We start from the raw sequence: 23,655 nt of genomic DNA, 5'->3' as shown, positions 1-23,655 counted from the left end.
TTTATATACCTCACACATCTATTGCATGGGACTCCTATATTTGTAACCTAGAGTTCTTCTTTTAAAATAATTCTCTATTGTTCTGACCCTCCTACACCGGAAATCCCAGAAATCCCAAAGATTTGGGCGAGGTGGGCTCACTATCTTAATGTGACATGTTTCATCATCGGCCACCTCGTCCCACTCTGGTAAGATGATACTACCAGAGCAGACTCCACCTCAGGTGGGGCTATCAAGAGGGAGTTCTTAGATATTAACTTAATGTACAGAAGACTCAGGTCCAGATGCAAACTTAAAAATATCTAAGGATAAACCACGAAAAGTGTTCTTTTACTAAGGTGGCATCCTTGATATGATTAAAATAACTCTATCAAGAAGTTAACCACGGGAAGCTAGTGGGTATTATGCCCACTTTGTACCCCTATGTCTATTGCCTACCGACATGTTTCTGCCCATTTTGTCTCTAGCCTAACAAGATCTTGGGCATTCCTCAGGACTTCACTCAAAGGCCTAAGCCTAAAAAATTATTTCAGGTTGGTGCATTAAATATAAAAGGTGGACCTACCTTACTTATTCTGTTACTTTATGGTAGAGCACCTCTAAATTATTTGGCCTATTCACCTCATGGTCGTCTCCTATTGTCGAATTTTCGTCAAGGAGAAGCACCCACAAATTACTGTCCCCTCCTCCAGGAACAGCCGACCAGGCGCTTCTCCGTGACGAAAGTGTGGCAATAGTGGTCGACCAGACTGAACAGACAGAATCTGCAATTCTTTCAGTTTAGTTAACTATAATATGACAGTGTCTTAACTACAATGTTTTAGGCCTAGCACATTTAAGTATGGTTGCCTTCTACAATTTTTTCATTTCAGTTAGCACGTTTTCGGAATCATTAGCTTTGCCTGTCAATTTAGCATTATTTCTCGGCATTTTAAAACACGTCTCCACATACATGCACATGCATCACAAATCATATGCACACATGTGTACATCTTGAACAAGATTAACTCTCTGTGCCCACATGCAGGCACATGCATTGCAATGTGTGCATGCAAATATGCCACAATATTTTAATGCCTTGGAATAGGCAAGCACAAGTGAAAAGAAAGACTGGTGAAGTCAACAAATCAGCCCTCGCTTTCTAAAGGTAAAATCTATTGGCTTTGCCAGTGCTCCCGAAATTTACAACATAAACTAGCCCTCCATTATGCACGTTCTTTTGAGTGGCCCTTTATGGATTTCAGCTCCCTGACAAACATTGGGGCAATCTGCCTAAGAGTCAAGGACAACATTCCAGAAACAAACCATGGATCCAGCATTTTAAGCTGAAATAATCAATTACCCACAGTCTATCACAACATATTGGTTCCAAGTGTTACCCTTCTGACATGTTAGGTAAAGCCAGGGGTAAACTTCAAGACAATCTCCACTACCACACGAGCTGCAGGCAAAAGTAATGATATCATATCAGTGTCAATTACTAAAATTCAACGTATTTCATTGTTTTTATTTTTAGATCTTCAATCAAATCAAAGTTAGGTGTGATACCAAATTCTATGGTTCTTGGCAACTTTCAACGTCTGCACATTAAGTCATTTAGAACTGTGCATTGAAATTCCCCTCGTCTTCTGCTCCTTCAAAAACAGGAGAAAGAAACCTACTTTTTCCTCTCTTGAGAGGTGGGAAATGAAGCCCCTTTGAGGCCATACCCAGGTGATCCTCTGCCAACCTGTTTTGCCTCTAAGAACCATCCTCACAGCAGTGAGTTAGTTTCAGACCCCGCTCAGGACCAATCATAACTTTCAATCTAGCTAGCACTAGAAACTAGAAACCAGAAACCAGTTTTTTTAATGGAGGATGAAGGATAGCCTAATGTCTGCTTTTAAAGGCTCCGTCTAACATGCTCCTGATTTCATGACTCATATAGATGGTCTCTTAGATGGAAAGAATCCGGTCTCACCCCAGAATTATTTTAGTTTCCTAAATACCTGAAAGTAGTTACAACGTGCCTCATAAATGAATTATGAAGGCGTTTTGGACACCTCTCATTCCATCACCTATCTGTTCCTTTAGACCCTTAGTTTAATGGTATGTCAACTATAGATTTTATAACTAACATTATATCTATAAACATTTATTCCACTCAAGAGGAACATCAAGGCAAGCTTATCTCATAGTTCACATGAATCTCTGTGAATGATTATGCAATATAAACCATGCAAGATACTCAGTCATTATCTTTTCTTGCATCATGTTTCTGCTTTCCCTACAAATAAGTACATAATTTGAAAAAACGTTGGTCTTTTTTTTCAAGCAGCCTCCATTGCATTCTTTCCTCATTCACCTATGTGCAAATAATGCTTTGTAAAATGTATTTGGGGTCCCACAGCCGTAAGGGAGAAACCATTATAACTCAATAGTAAGTTATGACCCCTTTTTGTTTCATCTCTAACCTGATCAACATTGAGCGGCAACCACCATTTCATAAAACAACTTCGTATTGTTTCTAAACTTCACCTTAATTTGCATGGGGATCATATTTTACCAGTTGCCCTAGTGTCTTTGAAGTAACCTAACCGCAGCCCAGGTGCCATTTATATTTTAGTTTTCTACTATGAAATTTAAGAAACAGATCATCAGCTTCAATCACCAGTGTTTTATGTGCAAATGTAAATATATTTTCTCATGCAAAGAATTGTTTTAGCATATATGAAAATGGGTTTAGGTTTTACTGGCTCTCAATATGAGTGAAGGCACTATGTGATCTAGCTGCATTCCTATTCATGCAAATGTAATCCTTCACGTTTGTCTTAAATTGGCGAAATGTTAAATTATTATCTTTTACTGTCATTTCCCATGTTCATAATTTCTCTTGGGCTTATTTATGAAATGCCATCTTCAAGTGTATTTTAGCTCAAGTATCACACCTGCCACTGGACTGTCAGCGAGTAGGGGTGATGAGCCTAGACCTCCTCTGAGTTGTATTGAAAAGAACGATCGGTGTAGTAGCGAAAGCGTTACTCAGGGGCGTGGCTGCCATTGGTGCAGATTGTGCAGTGACACAGGAGCCCAGAACTATGCAGCACTCATAGGATCATGAAAATTGATGTATTTTCCTAACCCAACAATAGTCAAAGGGGCTATTTACCTTGTTTTCACTCGGGCCCATTGTGTCCCTGCTAGGCCACTGGCGTGATGGAGCGCGGCAACTGTAAATAATCAGATAAAATGGAAGGGAGTTCATATGAGTTATGTGATGATTAGAATTGTGACTCGCAATTGTAAATATCCACTCCCAGAGAAACATATCCGTAGAGAATTTACATGGATACGAGGAATGGGACAACAGGTCATGAAGATGTGAGGTCCCACAAGTGGTTGTACGGCCGTGAAGAAATACACTGACATTCTTGATGGTGCTCATTGTGGAGATGATGTTGAATGAAGTGAGAACTATTACTAAGGGGCTCTGCCCAGCATCCTCAAATAGAAATCCTGGGTGGCAAAACTGATGACAGTTTGATTATCTTTATATCTATATATGTATATTTGAGTATTGTTTCTGCATAGCATTGGGATGCTCCCTTAATCAGCAAACAGCAGAAACTGGTCTTTTAAAAAAAAAAACATAGACATTTACCATTACAATGTGCATAGTAAAAATATTCCTGATTTTAGGCTGTGTTACTCATTTGATCTCTTTTTCTTTTGTTTCTTTGTTTATAAAATATGTTCATAGTTCCATACAAGGACCTCTTTTGTGACATACATTGGACCTCTGGAACTTTTTAATGCAAAAGGTCACTTTTAATACCACCGAAAACTACTGTATAACAAAAATAATCTTTGAAAGTTTTTTTACTGAATTCGAAATGGAAGAAATAAATTCCAACCTCAATTAGAATCATTGACGTCCACTAGTTACATCCACTTCAGAGAGTGAGGCAAAGGCTGTCGTATCCACACTGCGGTAGGGCCCCACACCTCATCCATGAGATGCTTGCAGTTCTGGGCATTGTCCTTACATAGTTCATAATACATAGCTTTTAGTGATGAGTGGGCTCCCAAACAGAAAGTGCAACAGACTTGGAATCTGTACTGTTCTCCATACAGGGCTCTCAAATTGCCCGGGTCTATGAACTGAGTAGCTGAAGCAATGCAGGGGTGTCTTCTGTTCACTCTGAAATGTGTAGCTTTGTTTATACTATTATAAAATCAGGACTGTAAGTATCACGAATTGGATTGGTTATTCATGTATTGAATTGAGATATCTGAGAACTCCAACCATGGACCCCACTAGAGAAAATGAGCAAGACCTATATTGTGATAAAGCCACAAAATAGGAAACATAATTGATATACCTACAAGCCTCCCAGCATTCTCTTTCTTTTTATTTAAAACATGGATGTTTTATTCAGTTGCTGTTTGAGGAGAGGCTTTGAGCCGAGAGTAGGTTTGCCACACATGGCTGGACTGCTAGAAATAGCCACACATGGATGTTTTCTGGAAAAACGGACCAGAGGGGAACAAGAGCTTGAAGATTGGAGGAATGGTTTTGAAAATATACAGGGTACAGGAGTTGACTGGCCTAGACAACCTGTGTATGAAGTATCAGCAGGCTTCAAAATTGCAATTGCAACGGCACTTTTACAGTGTACTTGAAGTGTCCCTTGCGAGGCTATGTTAGTAGTGAGTAGTCCACAAGCTTTCACAAAATCCTTCCACTGTTACACCAGAAATGAGACATCTGCAGAGCCCTCAAGGCTTACTTCTCTCCTGACCCTTCCAGTGCACTGGACTGGAAGGACTCAGCTTTCACACTCTACGGTGGTCCTCTCCTCTGGTATGCACGCCTTTCTCAGTACTGAGACATCAAGAGAGCTCTTATAATAAAAGGCTTTATTGATTTTTGGTATGAACTATCATACCAGAAGGGAGACCACTGCTGAGCTTTCACAGCTAACGTCTGTACTGAATGCCAGCAAGATCTGCTATTCTGGTGCTGAAATAAAGGCAGAGAGTTCAGAAATCGCTGATATTCATACCTGCACCATGTATTATAATACAAGTGCATATCTAACTAAAGAGCTCTTACTGGACACCTCAACCCTGACCTGCACCGTTATCATGGGAGTGAGGGATCCGAAGAGCTCCTACATGTCACCTCTACTGATGCATGTGAGTATCACGCTAGTGAGACATCTACAGAGTTCTGATAGTGTATCTAATTTATGCATTTAAATATGCACTGATGTGATAGTGCTGAATGCCCCACAGCACTCTCAGATTTACTTTTTACTTAATGCATTTCAAGAGTAAATGAATGCATGTCATTTCCTTAGAGGCGGTGCTCAGCTGTTGAATATAATTGGGGCCAATATTTCATAACCTGCAGGTTCACAGTGTAGAACCTTGAATAGTGAATGTTATCCTTCCCAAATAGATACATTTATCACCAATGGGTTGGCTTAACGTAGCACCACCTGTTAGCATGAGATAATTCAGTTTCAATGTGCTGGTATGGTACCACATATCGTAGTCAGAATATTTTCAGACATAAATATTATCTCGTAAATATAATTTACAAAAGTATCACCGATTGGAGTTAATGACATCCAATTCAATTGGATAGTTTGAAAACGATATTTATTATACAATATCTATATTTACAGTATTTCTGTATATGGTGTCCTGACAAACAAACAAATCTGCTATGCAAAGTTTTTCTATTTCATCAGATTTTTGATTTGCAAATAAACTGCACTTTTCAGAATGAATAGAAAGAAGCTTTCCAATTTTATAGAAACATGGAGTGCTTGGTGTCCTGTTTGGAGCAAACTGAGGGGTCACTTAGGGTTTGGTGGGCATGTACTCCACTGGTCTGGTGCACTGCAGCTCGTCATATTTGGAGATCTTTGTTTTACTGACAAAGCCCTCCATGCTGTCAGATGAATAGTTGTAACTGGCAGCTCCTCGTAGGTCGAGTTTGTTGAGTGGCAGCAATGTTTCATATGGCTTCTCTACAATCATTTTTGTTGTTCAAATATAAAGTCCAAAGCAGGAGTTTTCTCCAGGGTCTCGGACATCGCTTTTATTTTTTCCTGTTCTGGACTGTCCCAGTTTTTGGTGGTCTGGAATAAGAAATATGTATCTGAGAACATCCACTCTAAATAGAATACCTAGGCTGATGGCCTGATGTCTGGGGCCTGTCCTGGAAGATTTCTGCTAGCGGAGCCAGCAGGGCCTCTGCCCACAGAAACAGGACAATTCCCCCGACTCTCAGTGGAGTGAGGACCATTTGTGGTGGATTATCTTGTCTGCTGAACTCTAAATAGCCCACCAAAAATGCTTGTGAAAAAAGACAGTGAGTTACACACATTCTGCAGTGATCTAGTTGCAACCTACATCTCACAAGTTCTAGACCCACTTTCACAGCTCAAGGGCACACATTATGAAAGCAGGTTTAAGCTTTCTTAAGATATCTCAATTTGTTAATGCACCTTTTGCATACATCTGGGTCTAACCCTTATTTCTCAGATTTCAATGCTAGTGGTATAGTTCAGAAGAAGCAACCACATATTAAAAGGTGTGTGTGTGTGTGCGCGTAACCTGCATTTTGCTGTTACCATTTTCAGAAAATTGCCCAAGTTAATTTAACTGCTGCAGAGCTATGTATGTTGCAATCAGGTCATCTAATCGAATAAGACTTCTAAAGGGTAACAATAGACATGGTGCACATATCTGTGTGCACCCTCCATGTCACAGGTTGCAACCCTAGTTTGATAGGTGACATGTTTAATGTCCCTACTGTTGGAATCTTTCTATAACCCCTGGATAGCAGGTTTGAATCGCAACAGATCTAATGCAACCTTCCGTACTTCGGTGGCTGACAAAAGAAGTAACATTGACTTGCTCTTGCAACAAGATGTGTTACAATATACCTTTGTCTTGGGTATCCATATAGCTTTCTTCTTTCCTTTCTCAAATTAAGAATAAGGAGCTTGGGTGTATTTATCTTGCATTCCACTCCTTCCTTCTACAAGCATAGGAAAGCATAAATCATGATTTTAGATAGTTAAAAAGAGGGCCTGACAAAGAGGAACAGGCCCTTATTTAGACTAAAAATACATCGGGAGCAATTGATTTTAAAGTTGACCATTTAAGAAGAATTGGGACTGTGCCTTCTAAAGAGAAACACCTGAGAGGTATGCACAAATAGATACATTCTCTATACAAACAATAGAAACACGTCCTAAAACAATAGGAATAATCGCCATAAAACGACAGGAAATATGTGCCTTTTTAGAGATTATAGCTTTTTTGCAATTTTGGCAAATGATGTTTCAAAATGCACTATTGGGCCCCATTTTTTTCAAACTTTTCATGGGGGGGAAACCTTCACAAACGCTCTTGGAAGTCAGTCTCATATTTTTTGCTAGCTTGCTTGTTGGAATTAAGAAAAAATCTTATGCACCCCCAGATTCAAAGATCACAATCCTCCACCATTAATACCTTCCACAGAAATATTTGGCCTCTCAGTTCCCCTCTTTCTTTTTATTGGGAAAAATGGCATAAACCTTTCTATGCTTACTCTATCAGCATTAGACCACACCTTGCATCTCATTCTGGTTTTGAGCCCAACACTTACTTGGAAATGTACAATACGTATACACATCCTCCACACTTTTTAAAACAGCGTAATGAATGACATTATTGGATTCTTTACTGGACGCTGATCACCATCAGAGAGTATGTTTATTACGTATTTAATATACTTTTCTGAAAAAAATCAAATTCTTCTTGAATATTAATCTTGTATAACACATTTCAGCATTGCCAACCCGACTGCTACCAAAGCTCACAGAACAACAACAGTATTTGCTAAATGTGAACTACTAAGTTCAAATCAAATTGTTTGGGTTCTTCAGAATCCCATCAGAGCATCCCACAAAAGTCCCAAATGTAAAAACCTGAATCAATCTGAGGACTGCAGGCTCTGACCGCCTTGTAATGTGTGAAAAGAAGTACACACCAAAGGTTGACATGCGTACATGGGAGTAAACTGACCTTTCTTAAGATGGAAAGATCCGGAACAACGCGTCCAGAACCACGCCTGCATTGTTCACGCAAGCGGAACGGCGCTTGCCTGAACAATGCAGGCCGTTTTCTCTGCCTTAACCACACATGTGCTGAACAATACACATGCTTGGTTAAGGCAGAGAAAAAGGAAGATCCATCGGGAGAGGACGCAGTCAGGTGAAGGGGTTGGGGTGGTTAGGATCTTGTTGTTTTTTTAAGGGGCAGGGTGGGGGGTAGGTACTATGGTTTTTAAGGCACGGGTGGGGGGGGTCAGGGTTATTTTGTTTTTAGGGGTGGGGGTCGGGGTAATTTTGTATTTAGTGGGATGGGTGTGTCGGGATTTTAGGGGCAGGGGGTCGCGATAATTTTTTATTTAGGGCATGTGGGGGGTCGGGTTTTAGGGGCGGGTGGGGGGTCAGGTTAATTTTGTATTTGGGGGAGTTAGGGTAATTATGTTTTTAGGGCGGGTGGGGAGCAGGTTTTTAGGGGTGGGTGTCGGGGTAATTTTGTATTTAGGGTGGGTCGGGTTTTTAGGGGTGGGGGTTGTGGTAATTTTGTATATAGGGCGGGTGGGGGCGGGTTATTGGGGTGGGGGGTCGGGGTAATTTTGTATTTAGGGCGGTCGGGTTTTTAGGAGTAGGGGGACGGGGTAATTTTGTATTTAGGGTGGTGAGGGGTCGGGATTTTAGGGGCAGGGTGGGGGGTTGCAGTAATTTTTTATTCAGGGCAGGTGGGGGGTGGGTTTTTAGGGGTGGGGGTAGGGGGTTGGGTAATTTTGTACTCAGGGCAGGTAGGGGGTTGGGTTTTTAGGGGCCTGGGTGGGGGTTTGAGGTAATTTTGGTTTTAGGGGTTGGGTATTTTTAGTTTAGGGTGGGGGGAGGTTTTAGGGCTCAGGGTGGGTGGGGGTATTGAGGTAGTTTTTAAAGGTGGGGAGTCGGGGTACTTCTGTTTTTAGGGGCGGGGCGGGGTTCAGAGTAATTTTGTTTTTAGGGGTTGGGTTGTTGTATTTTTGGGGGTGGGGTCAGTTATAGAGCTCAGGGTGGGTGGGGGTATCAGGGTAGTTTTTAAAGGTGGGTGGCAGGGGTACTTCTGTTTTAGCGGGGTCGGGGTAATTTTGTTGTTAAGGGTTGGGTTGTTTTTTTTGTTGGGGGTGGGGGTTGGTTTTAGGACTCCGGCTGGGTAGGGGGGATATTGGGGTGGTTTTTAAGGGTGGGGGGGTCGGGATACTTTTGTTTTTAGGGTTGGGGGTGGCATGCGACAACCATGTATGCTGTTTCCACGCATGCCTTTAATAGGCATGCCTTTACATCCAAAAATCGTTGTAAAGGCATGCGTGGTAAAGGCATTCGTGGAAACAACGCAGTCGTTCTGACAGCATTGTGGTGCCATCATACAACCCTCTGAAGAGATTCAAAGTCACAAACATCTACCCTACTTTTTCGGTGCTTGATAGTGAAGAAATTTGCTTCGCCAGAACTTTTCAATTTTGATCATTTGAAATATTACTTATTGGATGATCTTTTGTGATCTCTTTCCTCCATGTATCTACATAGCCATTTCACTATTCTGGCGTACCAATCTCTGCATTCAGTTTAAGAAATGGTTAGAAAATGGAGGTGGGTTGCAACAATATTTTAGGTAATCAAGTTTAGAGTCCTAGTCCCTGATGCATCAAGAGAACTGTCTGAAGCATGCTTAGGTCTCACTATGTCATGAGAGGTAGCTAAGAATCTGGCTTCTTTTATTTTTGACTGAGAGGGTCTTGGTGAGTGGTCTGCTTGGCTTCTTAGTCAGCGAAGGCCCTCTCATCTACCTCACTGGCAACGGACTACGTGCCACGTTGAGAGAGTACCATTTACTAGGAGGGGATCATTTTCATGAAAGATGGAGTACATTTGTGACCCACAAATTACAGTTTCATATTCAATGACATCTCATAAGGCATTATCAGCATTGCTTCTGTTTGCTTGGTTCTTTCACCAATTTGTAACCAGTAAATTGTCAATGTTTAGTTTGTGCTCCATTTTGCTGCACTCATTACAATTTGGTCATTACATTCTTAATGGATGCTCTTCACTGTACTGTGAAATGGTGTTCTCAAATTTTGCTCCATTCAACTCATAACATTTAAATTGTTATTTCTGATTTTGTTCATTAATATAATATCTTATGTTACCAGGAAAGGTAAATTGTAGTGTCTAACCTTACATCGGTAGAGCTATTTATGTTTTATGAGAAGTTATAATTTAACACAACAGAAATGTTCAAAGTTTTACTCCGATCATCCTAGCAAACAGACCATCTCCTTGAGCAAACACATCTGAATTTGGAGCTACTCTTTTTAATACTACTGTTTATTCCTTACAATGTGAGCATCTTTTCCTGTTTATGTGTATTCTGAAATGGGAAACCTTAGACTAAGGAAGATAAACCAAACAGACAGAAGCATTACCTTTTTTTCATAAATTACCACCATATCATGAATTTCAGATAAATACATACATTTTACTGTACACATTGACCGGCTTATCTCACTTGTGTATGATCTGTCTCTTAGTGTTACTTACTGAAGATGAAGAAATGTGCTTAATTTGTTCTAGAGCTTCTGAAAGACTAGCTTCAATCTCAGTATCGTCTAAAGAAAATAGATCTCCTGCCCGTGACAGGTCTTTTTGTCCCAACACCAGTCCGAAGAGCTGATGCATGCTTGATGTCTGCCACTGCCAAGGACTATGTGTTCGGTAGTCAAGGCAAATAACAGGTATTCATGGATTAGGTTGTCTTCAGAGTTTTGCAGATGTTCCTGGAGGGTTGTGATGGTTTTTCGGCCATGATCTGAAACAAACACGTTTCTTACATTAGGAGTCATGCAGTATGCAGAACAAAACTTTGACAATGCATAACAAACGGTCATGTAATGGCTTTCTGGTTTTGATGGATCTAATATAATACACTTGTACTAATGTGAAAGGAAAATCTCCCACGTTCGTGAAGCAGCATCCCATCGACCAATTGATAAATAAGGCTCCAAGTCATTAGACTGGGATAATATTGTGTATGCTAAATAGACCCCTTGAACTACAGTTAGAATCAGCCAATTTACTGTGGCCTATTTACTGGTTGTTTTTTTTTGCTCCTATTAATTTACCACTACGTTCTACAATGATTACCAAACAAGAAAAACATGGACATAAATTATGAATGTGGTATCAGAGTCATGATTATTGAGAAAAACAAAGGGGTATATTTATAATCTCCTAGCGCCACCTTGTGCCACATTAGTGTCATTATTTTTTACATTAATGTGGCCCAACGAGACCGAAATCCCGGCGCCTTATTTACAGAGTGGAGCAATGCGTGCATTGCACCACTCTGTAACCCTCTGCACTACATTATGCCTGCACCAGGCATAATGAATGCAAAGGGGGCGTTCCCCTGTTAGGGGGGTGTCAAAAAATGTCGCAAGAATCTCTATAAGATTTCATTTTGCCATTTTTTTCGTCACTTTTAACGCTTGCTCTGAGCAAGCGTTAAAAAGGGGCTTCCATTATTTACAAAGGGTCCCTATATACTCTGCAGGAGTAGCACCAACATTTTGGTGCTACTCCTGCAGAGTACAATAATAGCGTCATGAAAAATGATGCTATTGCCCCCTACCCTGCGCCATCTTGCGCCGTATTTTGAATACGGTGCACACATGGTGGCGGTCGAAGGGGCGTTAAGGGGCGCAGAGAAAGTGGCGCTGCCCCCAGGTGTTTAACCAGCACTGCCCCCAGGTGTTTAACCAGCACAACTTCAGACCATAGTAAGACAGACAGCTATTCCTAAAGTCAGTAGTTTGGGTTTTATGAAGTTAAAACTTTGAGTATCACTAACATGCACAAGCTAGGTGCACCATGGCCAGTAACTGTACAAGCTCCTATCATGTAATGAAAACGTATACGTGTGCGCACACACACCAAATACAGCACCTGAGTATATTAGATGCTACACACACACAATCCCCCAACACACTTACACACACTGCTAGCAAAAAAACAGTTTCCTTAACCGCACAAAACTGGTACAGAAAACAGCAGCACATACATTAGCAACATAAGCTTCTTTACAAACATAAAGACATGCTTCTGCACACTCACACACAGTACAAGCATCATCAATGCAAGTTGTACTCTCGCACATATCAAACATAGCATGAGCATAAACAGTGCTAGTTTCTCTCTTCACAGAACCGGTCTGGCAAGGGCTGGACGAAGTCAATCTTCCATAACCACACCGCTCGTGTGTAGCACAAGCAGCAGCATTGTCTAGGGCCCGAAGCCAGTTGTTTGCTATTAGCAGCTCACATGAAGTGAATGGCATTCTTAGGAGAGTGAATGACCTGTGTGCTTGCTCCTGTTGGCCACTTTTGGTGGCACTGTCATGCACGGCGAACTAACAACGCAACAACTCTATGATTCCTCTGGTGGAGAGAGAGCCATAGCAAACCACTGTAGAAAAATAGGGGGGTAATGAGAAAATGTTCACTAATGCGATCAAACATGTTTAAAGAAATAGTCAAACATATTAAGTGAAGCTATTAATGATTAGTGTTTCCTATCTTCATTATTTATAAATTGTGCAATCCAGCAGCATTTTCCTGGAGTTTCCTCACTTTGGTAAATCATTGTTTTCAGAGGAGCCCCGCCAAACACACAAACACTGCATGTTTCTGTGTTCATAAAACTTGGCCGGTTAAGTTGCAGCTCAGAATGAAAATGTAGTCGGTGGTGATGCATCTGATAGTTTTCTTGAAGATTATGGCAATGACTCCACAGTGTTGGTGCTGTCCCAGTGTATCATCTTGCAGCTGTCAGGTGTAGCGGTGGCTATTTTGGGGTTTGAGGATGGGTTGTGGCAGGTTAGGTGATGGTTTCCCAGATTTCCATGGCGTGCTTGCAGAGGGATCGGGCTTTGACCAGTATACACTGGAGTGGCTCTGGGTAGTTTGTGGTCTTCCAGGTGGGTGTGGCGCGGGATATTGTGCACACTGGTGGTGCTGTGTTGCAGGAGAAGTGGCAGTGGCAGCAGGTGAAGAGTCCTTTGGTAGCTCGGGAGAAGGAAGTGCAGTAGTTTCTGTTGCAGCGTCCGGGAACCAGGGCCAGGCGATCCTTGGTGGTGTAGCTGTGGGTGGGTGGAGGGCCAGGGTTCCTGGTGCTGGGTGCAGTCCAGGGGGGACAGGCCCGGATGGGCTTGCCTTTTGTGTGCTGTTGGCGTCTGCACTGTGGCCTCCATCAAGTAGGTCCTGGGGTGTGCTGGGTGTCGGGAGGAGGGAAGAGGCAGGAAGCGAGGTAGAAAGGGAAGGAGTGGAGAGAGTAGAGAGAGAGGGGAATGAGAAAAAGCAGGAGGTGGACAGAAAGCAGGCAGCAGTAAAAAAGTAGAGAGAAAGCAAAGTGCAGAAAAGCAGAGAAAGGGCTGAAAGCAGAAAACTGGCAAAAAACAGAAAGTGGGCACAAAGCGAAAAGCGAGCACAAAGTTGAAAGTGGGCACAAAGCAGAAAGGCACAAGAAAGCTGGCCCAAAACAGAAAGCAATGAGGGAAAAGGTAGCGAGAGACCACAGCGCAGAAGTGAACACAGAAGAAGTTAAGGCAGGCATGGAGCCGCAGGAAGGCATTGCAGCATGTGGAGCTGGACAGGAGACCTGCATTGGGGACCTGGCACCTGGACTTGGTGTGTCATTTTCAAATATTAAGCTGTGAGTTCACAATGTTATCAGTCATTCATCAAAACCTTTTCCAAAATGATGAAATTTGTAGGGGTGGTCACTACTGTTCCTTTAGGGTGTATTTCAGAGTGCCTACTTTACTTCTCCTCAGCTTTGATGCCTCATGTTTATATGCCACAAAGACACACACATAGATCCATGTAGAGGAACAGTAAATGCATGTGATTCTATTCTCTGCGCCACACCAAAGAGTGAACTTTAAGCATTTTGTTACTTCTCTAACTAGACTCTTATAAGGCTCCTGCAGCCTATGCGAAATGACCCTTTCTGCAAGGTCATCCTCAAACTTTTTACCTTCTTCCTTCTCTTTTTCTGACCCAGTTTTTGTTGGTTTCAGGAATCTTGGCACTTTATTACTGCTAAACAGTGATGAAAGTACATGTGCTCTCTCCTCTAAACATGGAATAATTGGTTTACACCTGTTTGGGATATTAAGTTTACTTGTAAGCCCCTAGTAAAGTGCACTATATGTTCCCTGGGCCTGTAAATTAAATGCTACTAGTGGGCCTGCAACACCTATTGTGCCACCCACTACAGTAGCCTTTCAAACATGTCTCAGTCCTGCCACTGCAGAGTCTGTGTGTGCAGTTCAAACTGCCATTTCGACCTGGTAAGTGTGCCCACTTGCCAAGCCCAAACCTTCCTTTCTTTATTACGTGTAAGTCACTAGGCCCTATTTAGCCCCAAGGGCAGGGTGCAGTGTATTAAAAAAATTGGACATGTACTTTTAAGTTTAACATGTCCAGGTATTCAAAACGGCTAAAATTGTTTTTTGCTATTGCAAGGCCCATCTCTTCCATAGGATAACATTGGGATTACCTTAAAACATCTTTTAAGTATAGCTCCCAAATGGAGATAGATAGAAATGTGGAGTTTGGTGTCTCTGGGCTCACAATTTAAAATCACAACTTATGGTAAAGTCAGATTTTAAATTGTAAGTCTGAAAATGCCACTCTTAGAAAGTTGGCATTTTCATACTTCAACCATTCTGTGCCTCTGACTACTTCTGAAAACATGTCTGGGTTGGGTGACAGCTGGGCTTTGTGCATTCCTTCTAGACAGCCACACACAATGGGAGTTTAGGTGTGACTTGATGGGCCATAATGGGACATGAACTGGCTTGATGGGGGGGCAGAGGTTAGCACTGTCTCACTTACACCTGAACAGACTTGTCCCATCCACCCACAATAGGGTTAAGGACCCTGTATTGTCACTCTAGCCAGCTTGGAGCTAGGATGGGGAGGAAGGGAATCTGTACATTTCAAAGTATGTGTTGGAAGTTTTTCTCACCTTCCAGAACCAGGGCATCAAAGTATAAATACTGGACCCCAAACCCAACAAACTCAGATTCTACTAGAACCAAGGCCTCCCTGCCAGGAAGAAGGACTACTGTGTTGCCAGAAAGGACTGCCACTCTGCAACTTCATTGCTATGTTGGCCTACTGCTGCTGTTGTAGAAGAGACTGACACTTTGCTACTTGCTCTGCTGTGTTGGCCTACTGCTGCTGCTGCTGTAGGAGGGGCTGCCACTTTGCTGTTTGCTCTGCTGTGTTGGCCTGCTGCCTGCTGCTTCTGTCCTGCAGTGAGAGGGACTAGACTTGCTCTCTACATTTTTGAACCCAAGAATCTCCAAGGGCTTGTAGGTTTAGCCTCTGTTCTTCTGCAGTCTCAGGGGCATCAAAGACTGATGCAACTAACCTGCTACAGCACCTCAACTCTGCCACTGCGAGTCTACTCTGTCACGTGGTGCCACCCGAGTCCTGCATCCTTGGAAGTGGGCCTAGGGTGCTCTGCCTTTTGTGGGTTTCATCAGAACAACCATGAAACAATGCGAAACCCTGCAAAACTCACCGCACAGCTTCCCAGGGTCAAGGCAAAGCAGCGCCAAGCCCCGCAAAGCCGTGGTGCTAATCTTCTCGCAACCAACGCCAGATGATGCGAAGCCTCTCAAAGCAATGCCACACAGATCGCCCACCAGGATTTAGGTATGGTGTTCACTGGGCCCCATTGGGTCTCTGTAGCTGGCCTGTTCTCCATTGCGGTAGTTCTGAACTTGTGACTTTGTCACAGGCAACAGTGACCAGATAACCACCATTGTCGCTTTTGGCTTCTATGCGCTATATTCACCTAAATCTTTAAAATTGCATATCTCTAATCTATTTATTGGATTTTTGTTGTTTGAGCCTTGTTTTAATAAGATAAATACTCTCTATTGTTCTAACCTGGTGTTGAGTCTTTTTTGTAGTGTCCTTCACTGTGTTACTGTAATTAAGTGTTGCACAAATACTTCACACATTGCCTTCTAATTTAGGCATGCCTGCGCTGTGTCAAGCTACCAGAGGGTGATCACAAGTTAATCTAGGCTGTGTTTCTGCCTGCCCGGACTAGAATTGTGGTCCCTACTTGGGCATGGTGTAACCCTCTGCATAATAGAGACCAAATTTCGAACACAATGCATGTCTTCAAAGAATATAAAGTTTTACAAAGGACTATGGCTATCAACATATGCTCCACGGGTACTTGGGAGTTCCCCCACCCTTAATATTATATTGAAGCAATGCTTGGTGTTCTCATTAATGAATACACATGTGGTATGTTGTCATCATGTAGCGTTGCACATAACTTGGCATTACAGAATAAATTAATAACGCAGCATGGTCCATTGCTTTCCTCGGAGGGGCGGAGCTTCCAGCACAGCATGGATCTCAGCTTCATTGAGAAGAACGCAGCTTCTCCTTTTTCAATTGCAACCTATAAGTAGATGGGTTTACACACTGACGCTGGGTCTTAGACCACTTAGCTCTCATTACAAATGTCACAGAGAAGTATTCCTCTGATGTTTATATGCCTGGCATTACTGGGTCAAAAAATATCAGATCCAGAGCCTTGTGCACTGCTATAGGTTCCCCACCCCCTACTTCCCCTCCTAATGCAGAAGTGGGAGGGTGGGCTGCAAATACTTTCCTCGGTTCTCCGACCACCTGTTATGTCTACCCTGCCACCTGTACATTGGCTCTGAAAATAGCTGCCACACCCCTTTACAACCGGCTCCAAGCAGGGTGCCCATATGTGCCTGATTTATCTTTCTGAAGAGCGAAAAACTTGGACTTGGACTCGTTATTCCTGGGAAAATAACTCATAATACCGTGATTTGGGTGCCGGAATCCCAAGAGTGTGGTCTACATTTATCCTTCCACCTACCAGGTCGTATTGAGTGAGTGCCTAAGAGGAGTTTTTTCATTAAAAAAAGTATTACTTCTTTGTACTTCAGCAAATGACCTTCAAATGTGTTTTAAAGCAGGGGGGAAGTAGACAGGGACGTGATCTTCCAAGAGCCCCCGGTCAAGGGAATGGTAACATTAAACATTCTGCCACAACAACCATGCTCAGAAAACCAGCTTCTTAATAATATGTCTGTGTCATTTCTCTCACCTTAATTAACCACAACTCTTCTATCTTACCCCTCTCCTTTAACCACTCTCGCTATCCCTACAGGTCTATGTACCTATAGCCTCTCTCTTGAACTCAGATTTCTCTAATCCACCTCTGTTTACCTCCCCTCTCTCAATATATCCAATATACCGCAATCTCCTACATCTCTTCTACCTCCTTCTCATGACTTTGCTTTTCTATCACTCTCTGTGCCTACCTCTATATCTATCAATCTCAATCCCCTATCTGTACCTTGACTATCTATGTACCGCATCCCTCTCTCTGTACCCCACTTCTCTTTTCCCATTTGACCTCCCTCTACCTTTTATCTATCTACTTCACTTCTCACACAACCCCAATTATAACTTTCCTTCATCCTACACCTCCATGTCCATTCCTCTACTACTTTATCCCTCTCACTACCACTCTCAGCTATTATCCTACCTCACCACTCCCACTCACCTCTCTATGTTACCTTTCTACTACACAGATTTCTCACTATCTGACTACTTAAACTCTCAATTTAGTTTCCCATTAATTCACTACCTGCCTCTTCACCCCCCTTTTCTCCATTTTTACTTCTTTGTTCCATCTCTCTAAATATCTTGGTTGTTTCTGTAAACCTCTATTCCTCTATTCCTCTACCTCTAGATCTGTATTAACCTCACCTCCCTTTCTTTATTTCACATGTCTCCCAACTTCTGTTTTTGCTCTACACCACATTCCTCTTTCTAACCTTCCACCCTCTCTACCTTTCTCTCTTCCTCACTACTGTCTTTCTATTCCTCTTCTCATGTTGTTCTCTCTACCTTGCTTCTCTTTGTCTTTCCGTAGGTCTTTCTATCTGTATGCCGCTATCTCTTGCTGCCTTTACCTCTCTCCACCCTCACCCCTCAGAGTATTGCTGTCCTCTGTTTTCTCTCTACATTTCCTTATCCCTATCTTTAGCTCTCTCTGCCTCAATCTAAATCCTTAACTGTTTCTCTACCTCTCATCTGATACCTAAATCTTCTGCTTTCTACCTCTCTTTAGCTTTCCTCCTTTCTAGCTCACCTTTCACTATATACTTTATGTCTTTCCCTAGCTCATACATCTTTCTTTAAGTATGTGTCTCCACTCCCACATCTGCTTCTATTTCATGTCTCTCTATCTATGCCCTTCTCTTTATGTCTCTGTCCCTACCCTGTATCTTTCTACAGCCAATGTTTCTTACTCGGCAGAGCAACAGGTAACTGCATAGCCAGAGAAGTACATAAATATCAAGAGAAGAGAATCAAGGCAGGGGAAGAAAAATGAAAATACAATTATAATGAATTATGGTACAAAATCCTAGAGCAGCACTTGATGTTCCTGTTTGCAGCAAGCATAGCAGCAATGAAACGGGGTGCTTTTGAAAAACAGGTATCTGGCATAATATTACGCAATAGTCCACCAAATATCTACCAAGTCACCCTTAGTATGCTTTTCTTCAATGGGAGTAACAAGCGGTTAGACACTTAAGTACACATAAACTGTTGTCGTTTGTAAAAAAAAAAAAAAAAAAAATCTAGAACAGGCTCAAAAAGAGATAGCTTCATCAATTGTTTGTCAAGTTTTCTTTTTATACTATTTGGCTGGAGGACTACAGGACGTTTGAGCTGTGCACTGTACTTCAGTGCCCCAATTTCTGAAGTTTTAACATATAACCCAATAATATTTAGAATCACACAGGCTTGAATGAACCAGTGAGGGGAAATACATTCAAAGGTGTTTCAACCAGGGGAGCCCAAAATATGATTTTGCCCAAGGCTGCACAAATCCTTAAGATGTCACTAATGACCTCTAGTAAAAGGAAAGAGTACTGCATTGTGTTGATATTTCTGACTAGTAGCCGAAGTTCATAACAGAGTATACAAACTTCAAAGATGTCTCAAAATTCAGAAACATCAAAACACCATCTTTTCGGTAGAAGTACCTAAACTGCACAAATCACATCGGTTGTTATTGTAATAATATTTCTTCTAAACCTCGATCAGAATATTATTCACAGATGTATTTATTTGTAGTTTGAAGCAGATTTTACTCTTTAAGTTCACATACGATATTAAAGCTATAACTCTTGTTCCATGGCTTTTTAACGTTCAATGAAGTACGTGAATCAGTTATATCATTTTGCAGTGGCAGGTGCTACTAATCTCAAGGGGTGTGGGGGACAGGGGCGAACAATAAAATAAAAAATTAATTTTAAAAAACATACCTGTCTGCCACCGACCACCTCATTGCTCTCCCGATGGTGTTGGTGTCCCACCAGTCCCTGGTACACCAGCATAGGCTCGCCATGCAATCCTGCCGCTGCTCTCATTCTATACTTAGCTTGAAAGCAGCCTCAGAATTTGTCTGAGTGGCTTAAGCTGCAGCTCAGACATTGCACTGTAGTCTGTGCTGTTCTCCATCCCGGCTGTGCAACACAGCCGGAATGAAGAAACCTAAGTGATCATGTCAGTTTGGCTGGCCTAAGACGGACAGCCAAACTGGCATGCGCATCTAGGGGCACTCAATCCACTCCTCCTCTCCACTTCCATGGCCCAGCCCCGCCCCTCCCCGCACATGCTAGCTCAGAGCTAGCACCTGAAAAATAAAATGATAATAAAATGTAATTTTATTTTTCAGCTGCTGGCTCTGAGCTAGTGGGGTGTTGTTCCTTGCACATTGGTAAGGAGCCGCCCCTGTCGTTTTGTTATAAATTTCTAATTTGTCATTTCACACAAAAATTGGCTCATGCTATAATTTGCCACCTGTTAGGAGCTGCAGACGAACATGTATCCCTATGCCACTAAACGTTAAAAAAATTGAAATACCACAACATACCTCCAGAATTAGTAAACAGGTACTTTCAAATCTGTATGCAGAAAAGGAAAGCATACACAAATTCTATTGTTGCACAGTGAGTAAAATTATTTAGAGGTAATAATGGTCATCCCTCCTCTCAAAATATGGCACCTAATAATTAATTTAAGATTCTGACTTGCGCTCTATTGTTTTATACCCCCTGCATTTTAAGCACCTGAATCCTACTGCTTTTGTCCACTGTGCGCAGGACAGCATGAAAATGGTGCTGCTGCTTTGTGGATGTTGACAGTTGCCACTGTAATGTATGATGCTTTCAGCAAGTCAGACACTTTGACCAAAAACACACTGCAATTTAGATCTTGTAGTTCCACATTTGGCAATGTAAGTATGTGTCAAAATTCCCAGCAGGCAAAGTGCATTCTAGAAAAATAAACAGGACAGGCTGGACAACGGGCCACCTGATAATTATGAGTATTTTTCATACTGTAACTGTATGCAGCAAGTGATTCCATGCTATTGCCACTCAGCTATACCTACAGTGCCAAAGCACTTTCCACGCTAACCTGACACTCCACCATGGAAGGAAAGACTAAGACATGTGAAGTTTGCCAGCCATTTTCCAACTATCGAAGGAATATAAAGAGTTCAAAAAATACATATGATTTCAATCCTTCTAAATTCTCTAGAGTGTGAAAATATTTACACCATATGGGGACACATGCTTATGCACTCTGCATCTCTAGCCGACAAATAGAAGTAACAAAAGGAAAAAGAAAAACATTTTGAGGCCTATTCGCTAAGGTAAATGTATGCGTGCATATTTACTTATGACTATTTTTACTACTAAACCTTAGTGTAATTCTACACCTTTTTACTACTCACCATTTCTGAGTGTAGATTTACACCGAAGTATAGACTTACATGTGTCCATCTCCTCAAATAAGAAACGGAGCCTCCAAAAGCAGGATTTGCAATTGTAAATTTACAACTGAGAACTTTGCACCTGTAGGTGGAGATCATTATGATACTATGGGGCATATTTACAAGTCCTTTGTGCCACAATAGCATCATTTTTTTTACTCTAATGTGGCGTTAAGGAGGCCATTTTCCTGCGCCATATTTACAAAGTGGCGCAATGCATGCATTGTGCCACATTATGCCTGCACCAGGCATAATGTATGCAAGGGGGACGTTCCCACGCAGAGAGGCCTGTAAAAATGGTGCAGTGAAATTTACAAGTTTTCACTGCGTCATCTTTAACACCTGCCTGAGGCAGGCGTTAAAGTGATGCTGACATTGTTTTCAATTGGCCTCCCTTCACGTTGAGCTAAACCTGCAAATCGCTACAATAGCGTCAACATTTTTAACACTACTGTCCTGACGTGCGCCATGGTACGCTGTATTGTAAATAAGGCACATTCATGGAGTCATTAGGAGGGGCACAGGGCGACGCAAGAAAAGTAGCACATCAGGATTGTTGCACTAGTTTCTTTTAAATATGTCCCTTTGAATTGATTTACCGTAACCATCCATGACCAAATCAGTTAGAACCATTTGTTAACATACTCTTCTGTTATCTCAATATTTCTGGCTAAAGCAATGCAAGCAACAATAAAACACTTTTTGGTCCATACATTGCATATGTTTATATTCAATCTTCACTCACTGTGTGATCACTGAGGACTGCGAATTATCAAGAAGCAATACATGTCTTGGCCTATGTAAATCTCCAAGGGCCTCTCTACATTAAAGCAGCAGCAGACTGGGCCAGTGCATGAGGTTGCAAAGTGTCTTGGTCCCCAAAGATAAACGCTGGTGGCATTCAACAGCAATCACTGCCACAGATCACACACGGGATAAGACTCTGGTTACTCCCTGATGACTTGTGTCCAGTGTGAGTAGTCTCTCTTACTGTTTTATCATTGTGGTGGTAGTGGCAGAGTGGGAATATGCGGGTCAGAGGTCAGTACTTTGACACTTGTGACACTGTTGCACGTTGCTTCCTGGCTCTTTGCTAGAATCCTGTCCTTATCAAACATCTCTTTGTGCCAGAAAAGCGCCAAAGTAAAAATAGGTTTATAGCACAGGAGAAGGCCCAGGATTGCCCACGGTTGACAAAACAAGATCTAAACCAATAACCATGACAGAACTCCAACTACTGGCTTTGTATCCCTTCACCCGGTAAACAATAAATGAAATCAAGCCTGTTATTAGTGCAAGCCAATAGTTCAACACATGTATATAAGCCAGTGCTTAATTTGTAAATAAAAACGTGCTGGTACTCAAAGCTCTCCCCTGAAACACGCGACTACTGCAATTAAATAATAATTACCAATACTACGGCAGCGAAATCCTGAAGCCATCTCTGGCCTCTTCAGTCCATTTACAGCCACCCCTGCCCCTTCAGCTAACTCTTGCAGCCTTCTTTTTATCTCCCATTTGTGACACTTTTTCGTACCATGACCTATGGAGGCTCATCGCCCACGCAGGAATTGTCAGGCTGGCATGCATGGCAACAAACACTCCCCATTATAAGAGCGCCACTTCAATATGTTAAATGCACCTATACCATCCTAATCTTCATCAGCTTAGCACTATAACAACTGTATGCATCTCTGTTTGAAAATGGTGTTGCCATTGTAATGCTGTTTCCAAATTATTGATTTTAGTCATTCAATAGTCTTTATTCATTCATAAAAATAATAATAAACGAACATCTTTAAAAACTTAAATCCATTTGAAGGATAGACAATAACTGCAGCAGCCCCCTCTGTCCAGCCAAGCTGCAAGAAATAAATGATGCAAGATGGCGCTAAGGAATGGCTAGCGTCTCAAAAAAGGATGCTAGCCGGTGAGGGATGGCATTAGGGGAAATGGTGCTAGTAGGTCAGAAATGACGTTAGGCTGGTTAGCGGCAAAAAGTTTGCTGCTATTCAGCATAGCATAATTTTTTGATGCCCAAGCAGGCAAAAAATGACTCCTGTCTAAGTATAGACAGGAGTCATTACCCCTAGCCCATTGCCCAGCCCACCACAGGGGACCAGTGTCCCCTGGGCAAGCCCTACATACCCAGTGCCAGGCAGGGGGCCCCATGTAAGGGTCCCCAATGGCACAAACACTTACGCACATACACTTACCTGCAACTTACCTGGGATGGGCTCCCTCCTCCTGAAGTGTCCTGTGGTGTGGGTAGTGGTGTTGCTGGGGCTTGGGGTGGGCATCTTTTTGCCCAATCCATGGTGTTACCCCATGGAAATGGGCCTACCTGCACTTTAACGCCTGGTCTGACCTTGCGTTAAGTGATGGTGCTAAACGGGCTTAGCGCCATTATTTAATCCCGCCACCCAGTTGTGCGTCGTTTCTGCGTCGGGAGTTAAATATGATACTGGGGGGGGTAGCGCCATTTTTAGGAAGTCATCTCATTGATGCAAGATGGGTTGGCGCTTCCTAAAAGTGGAAATGGGCCTACCTGCACTTTAACGCCAGGTCTGACCTTGCGTTAAGTGATGGTGCTAAACGGGCTTAGCGCCATTATTTAATCCTGCCTCCC

The 23,655-nt window shown here is 42.3% G+C and overlaps 1 protein-coding gene across 5 annotated transcripts in view; it reads right to left on the bottom strand.

Moving 5' to 3' along the window:
- Positions 1-23,655, bottom strand: part of VEPH1 (ventricular zone expressed PH domain containing 1) — a 1,200,547-nt gene that overhangs the window by 1,164,082 nt on the left and 12,810 nt on the right. For 3 of the 5 annotated variants that reach the window (XM_069213278.1, XM_069213279.1, XM_069213283.1), the window contains exon 2: positions 10,647-10,914. In XM_069213278.1, the coding sequence (XP_069069379.1) occupies positions 10,647-10,784 (138 nt within the window). In that variant the 5' untranslated portion in view covers positions 10,785-10,914. Of the gene's footprint in view, positions 1-3,148; positions 3,204-10,646; positions 10,915-23,655 lie in introns of those variants that run through there. The other 2 variants (XM_069213280.1, XM_069213281.1) reach the window with 1 other exon arrangement.

This window comes from Pleurodeles waltl, chromosome 11 (genome assembly GCF_031143425.1).
Source record: "Pleurodeles waltl isolate 20211129_DDA chromosome 11, aPleWal1.hap1.20221129, whole genome shotgun sequence".
NCBI classification, from domain to species: Eukaryota; Metazoa; Chordata; class Amphibia; order Caudata; family Salamandridae; genus Pleurodeles; species Pleurodeles waltl.
Note: the sequence above shows the minus strand (reverse complement) of the source record. Positions and strands in the feature narration are given on the sequence as shown.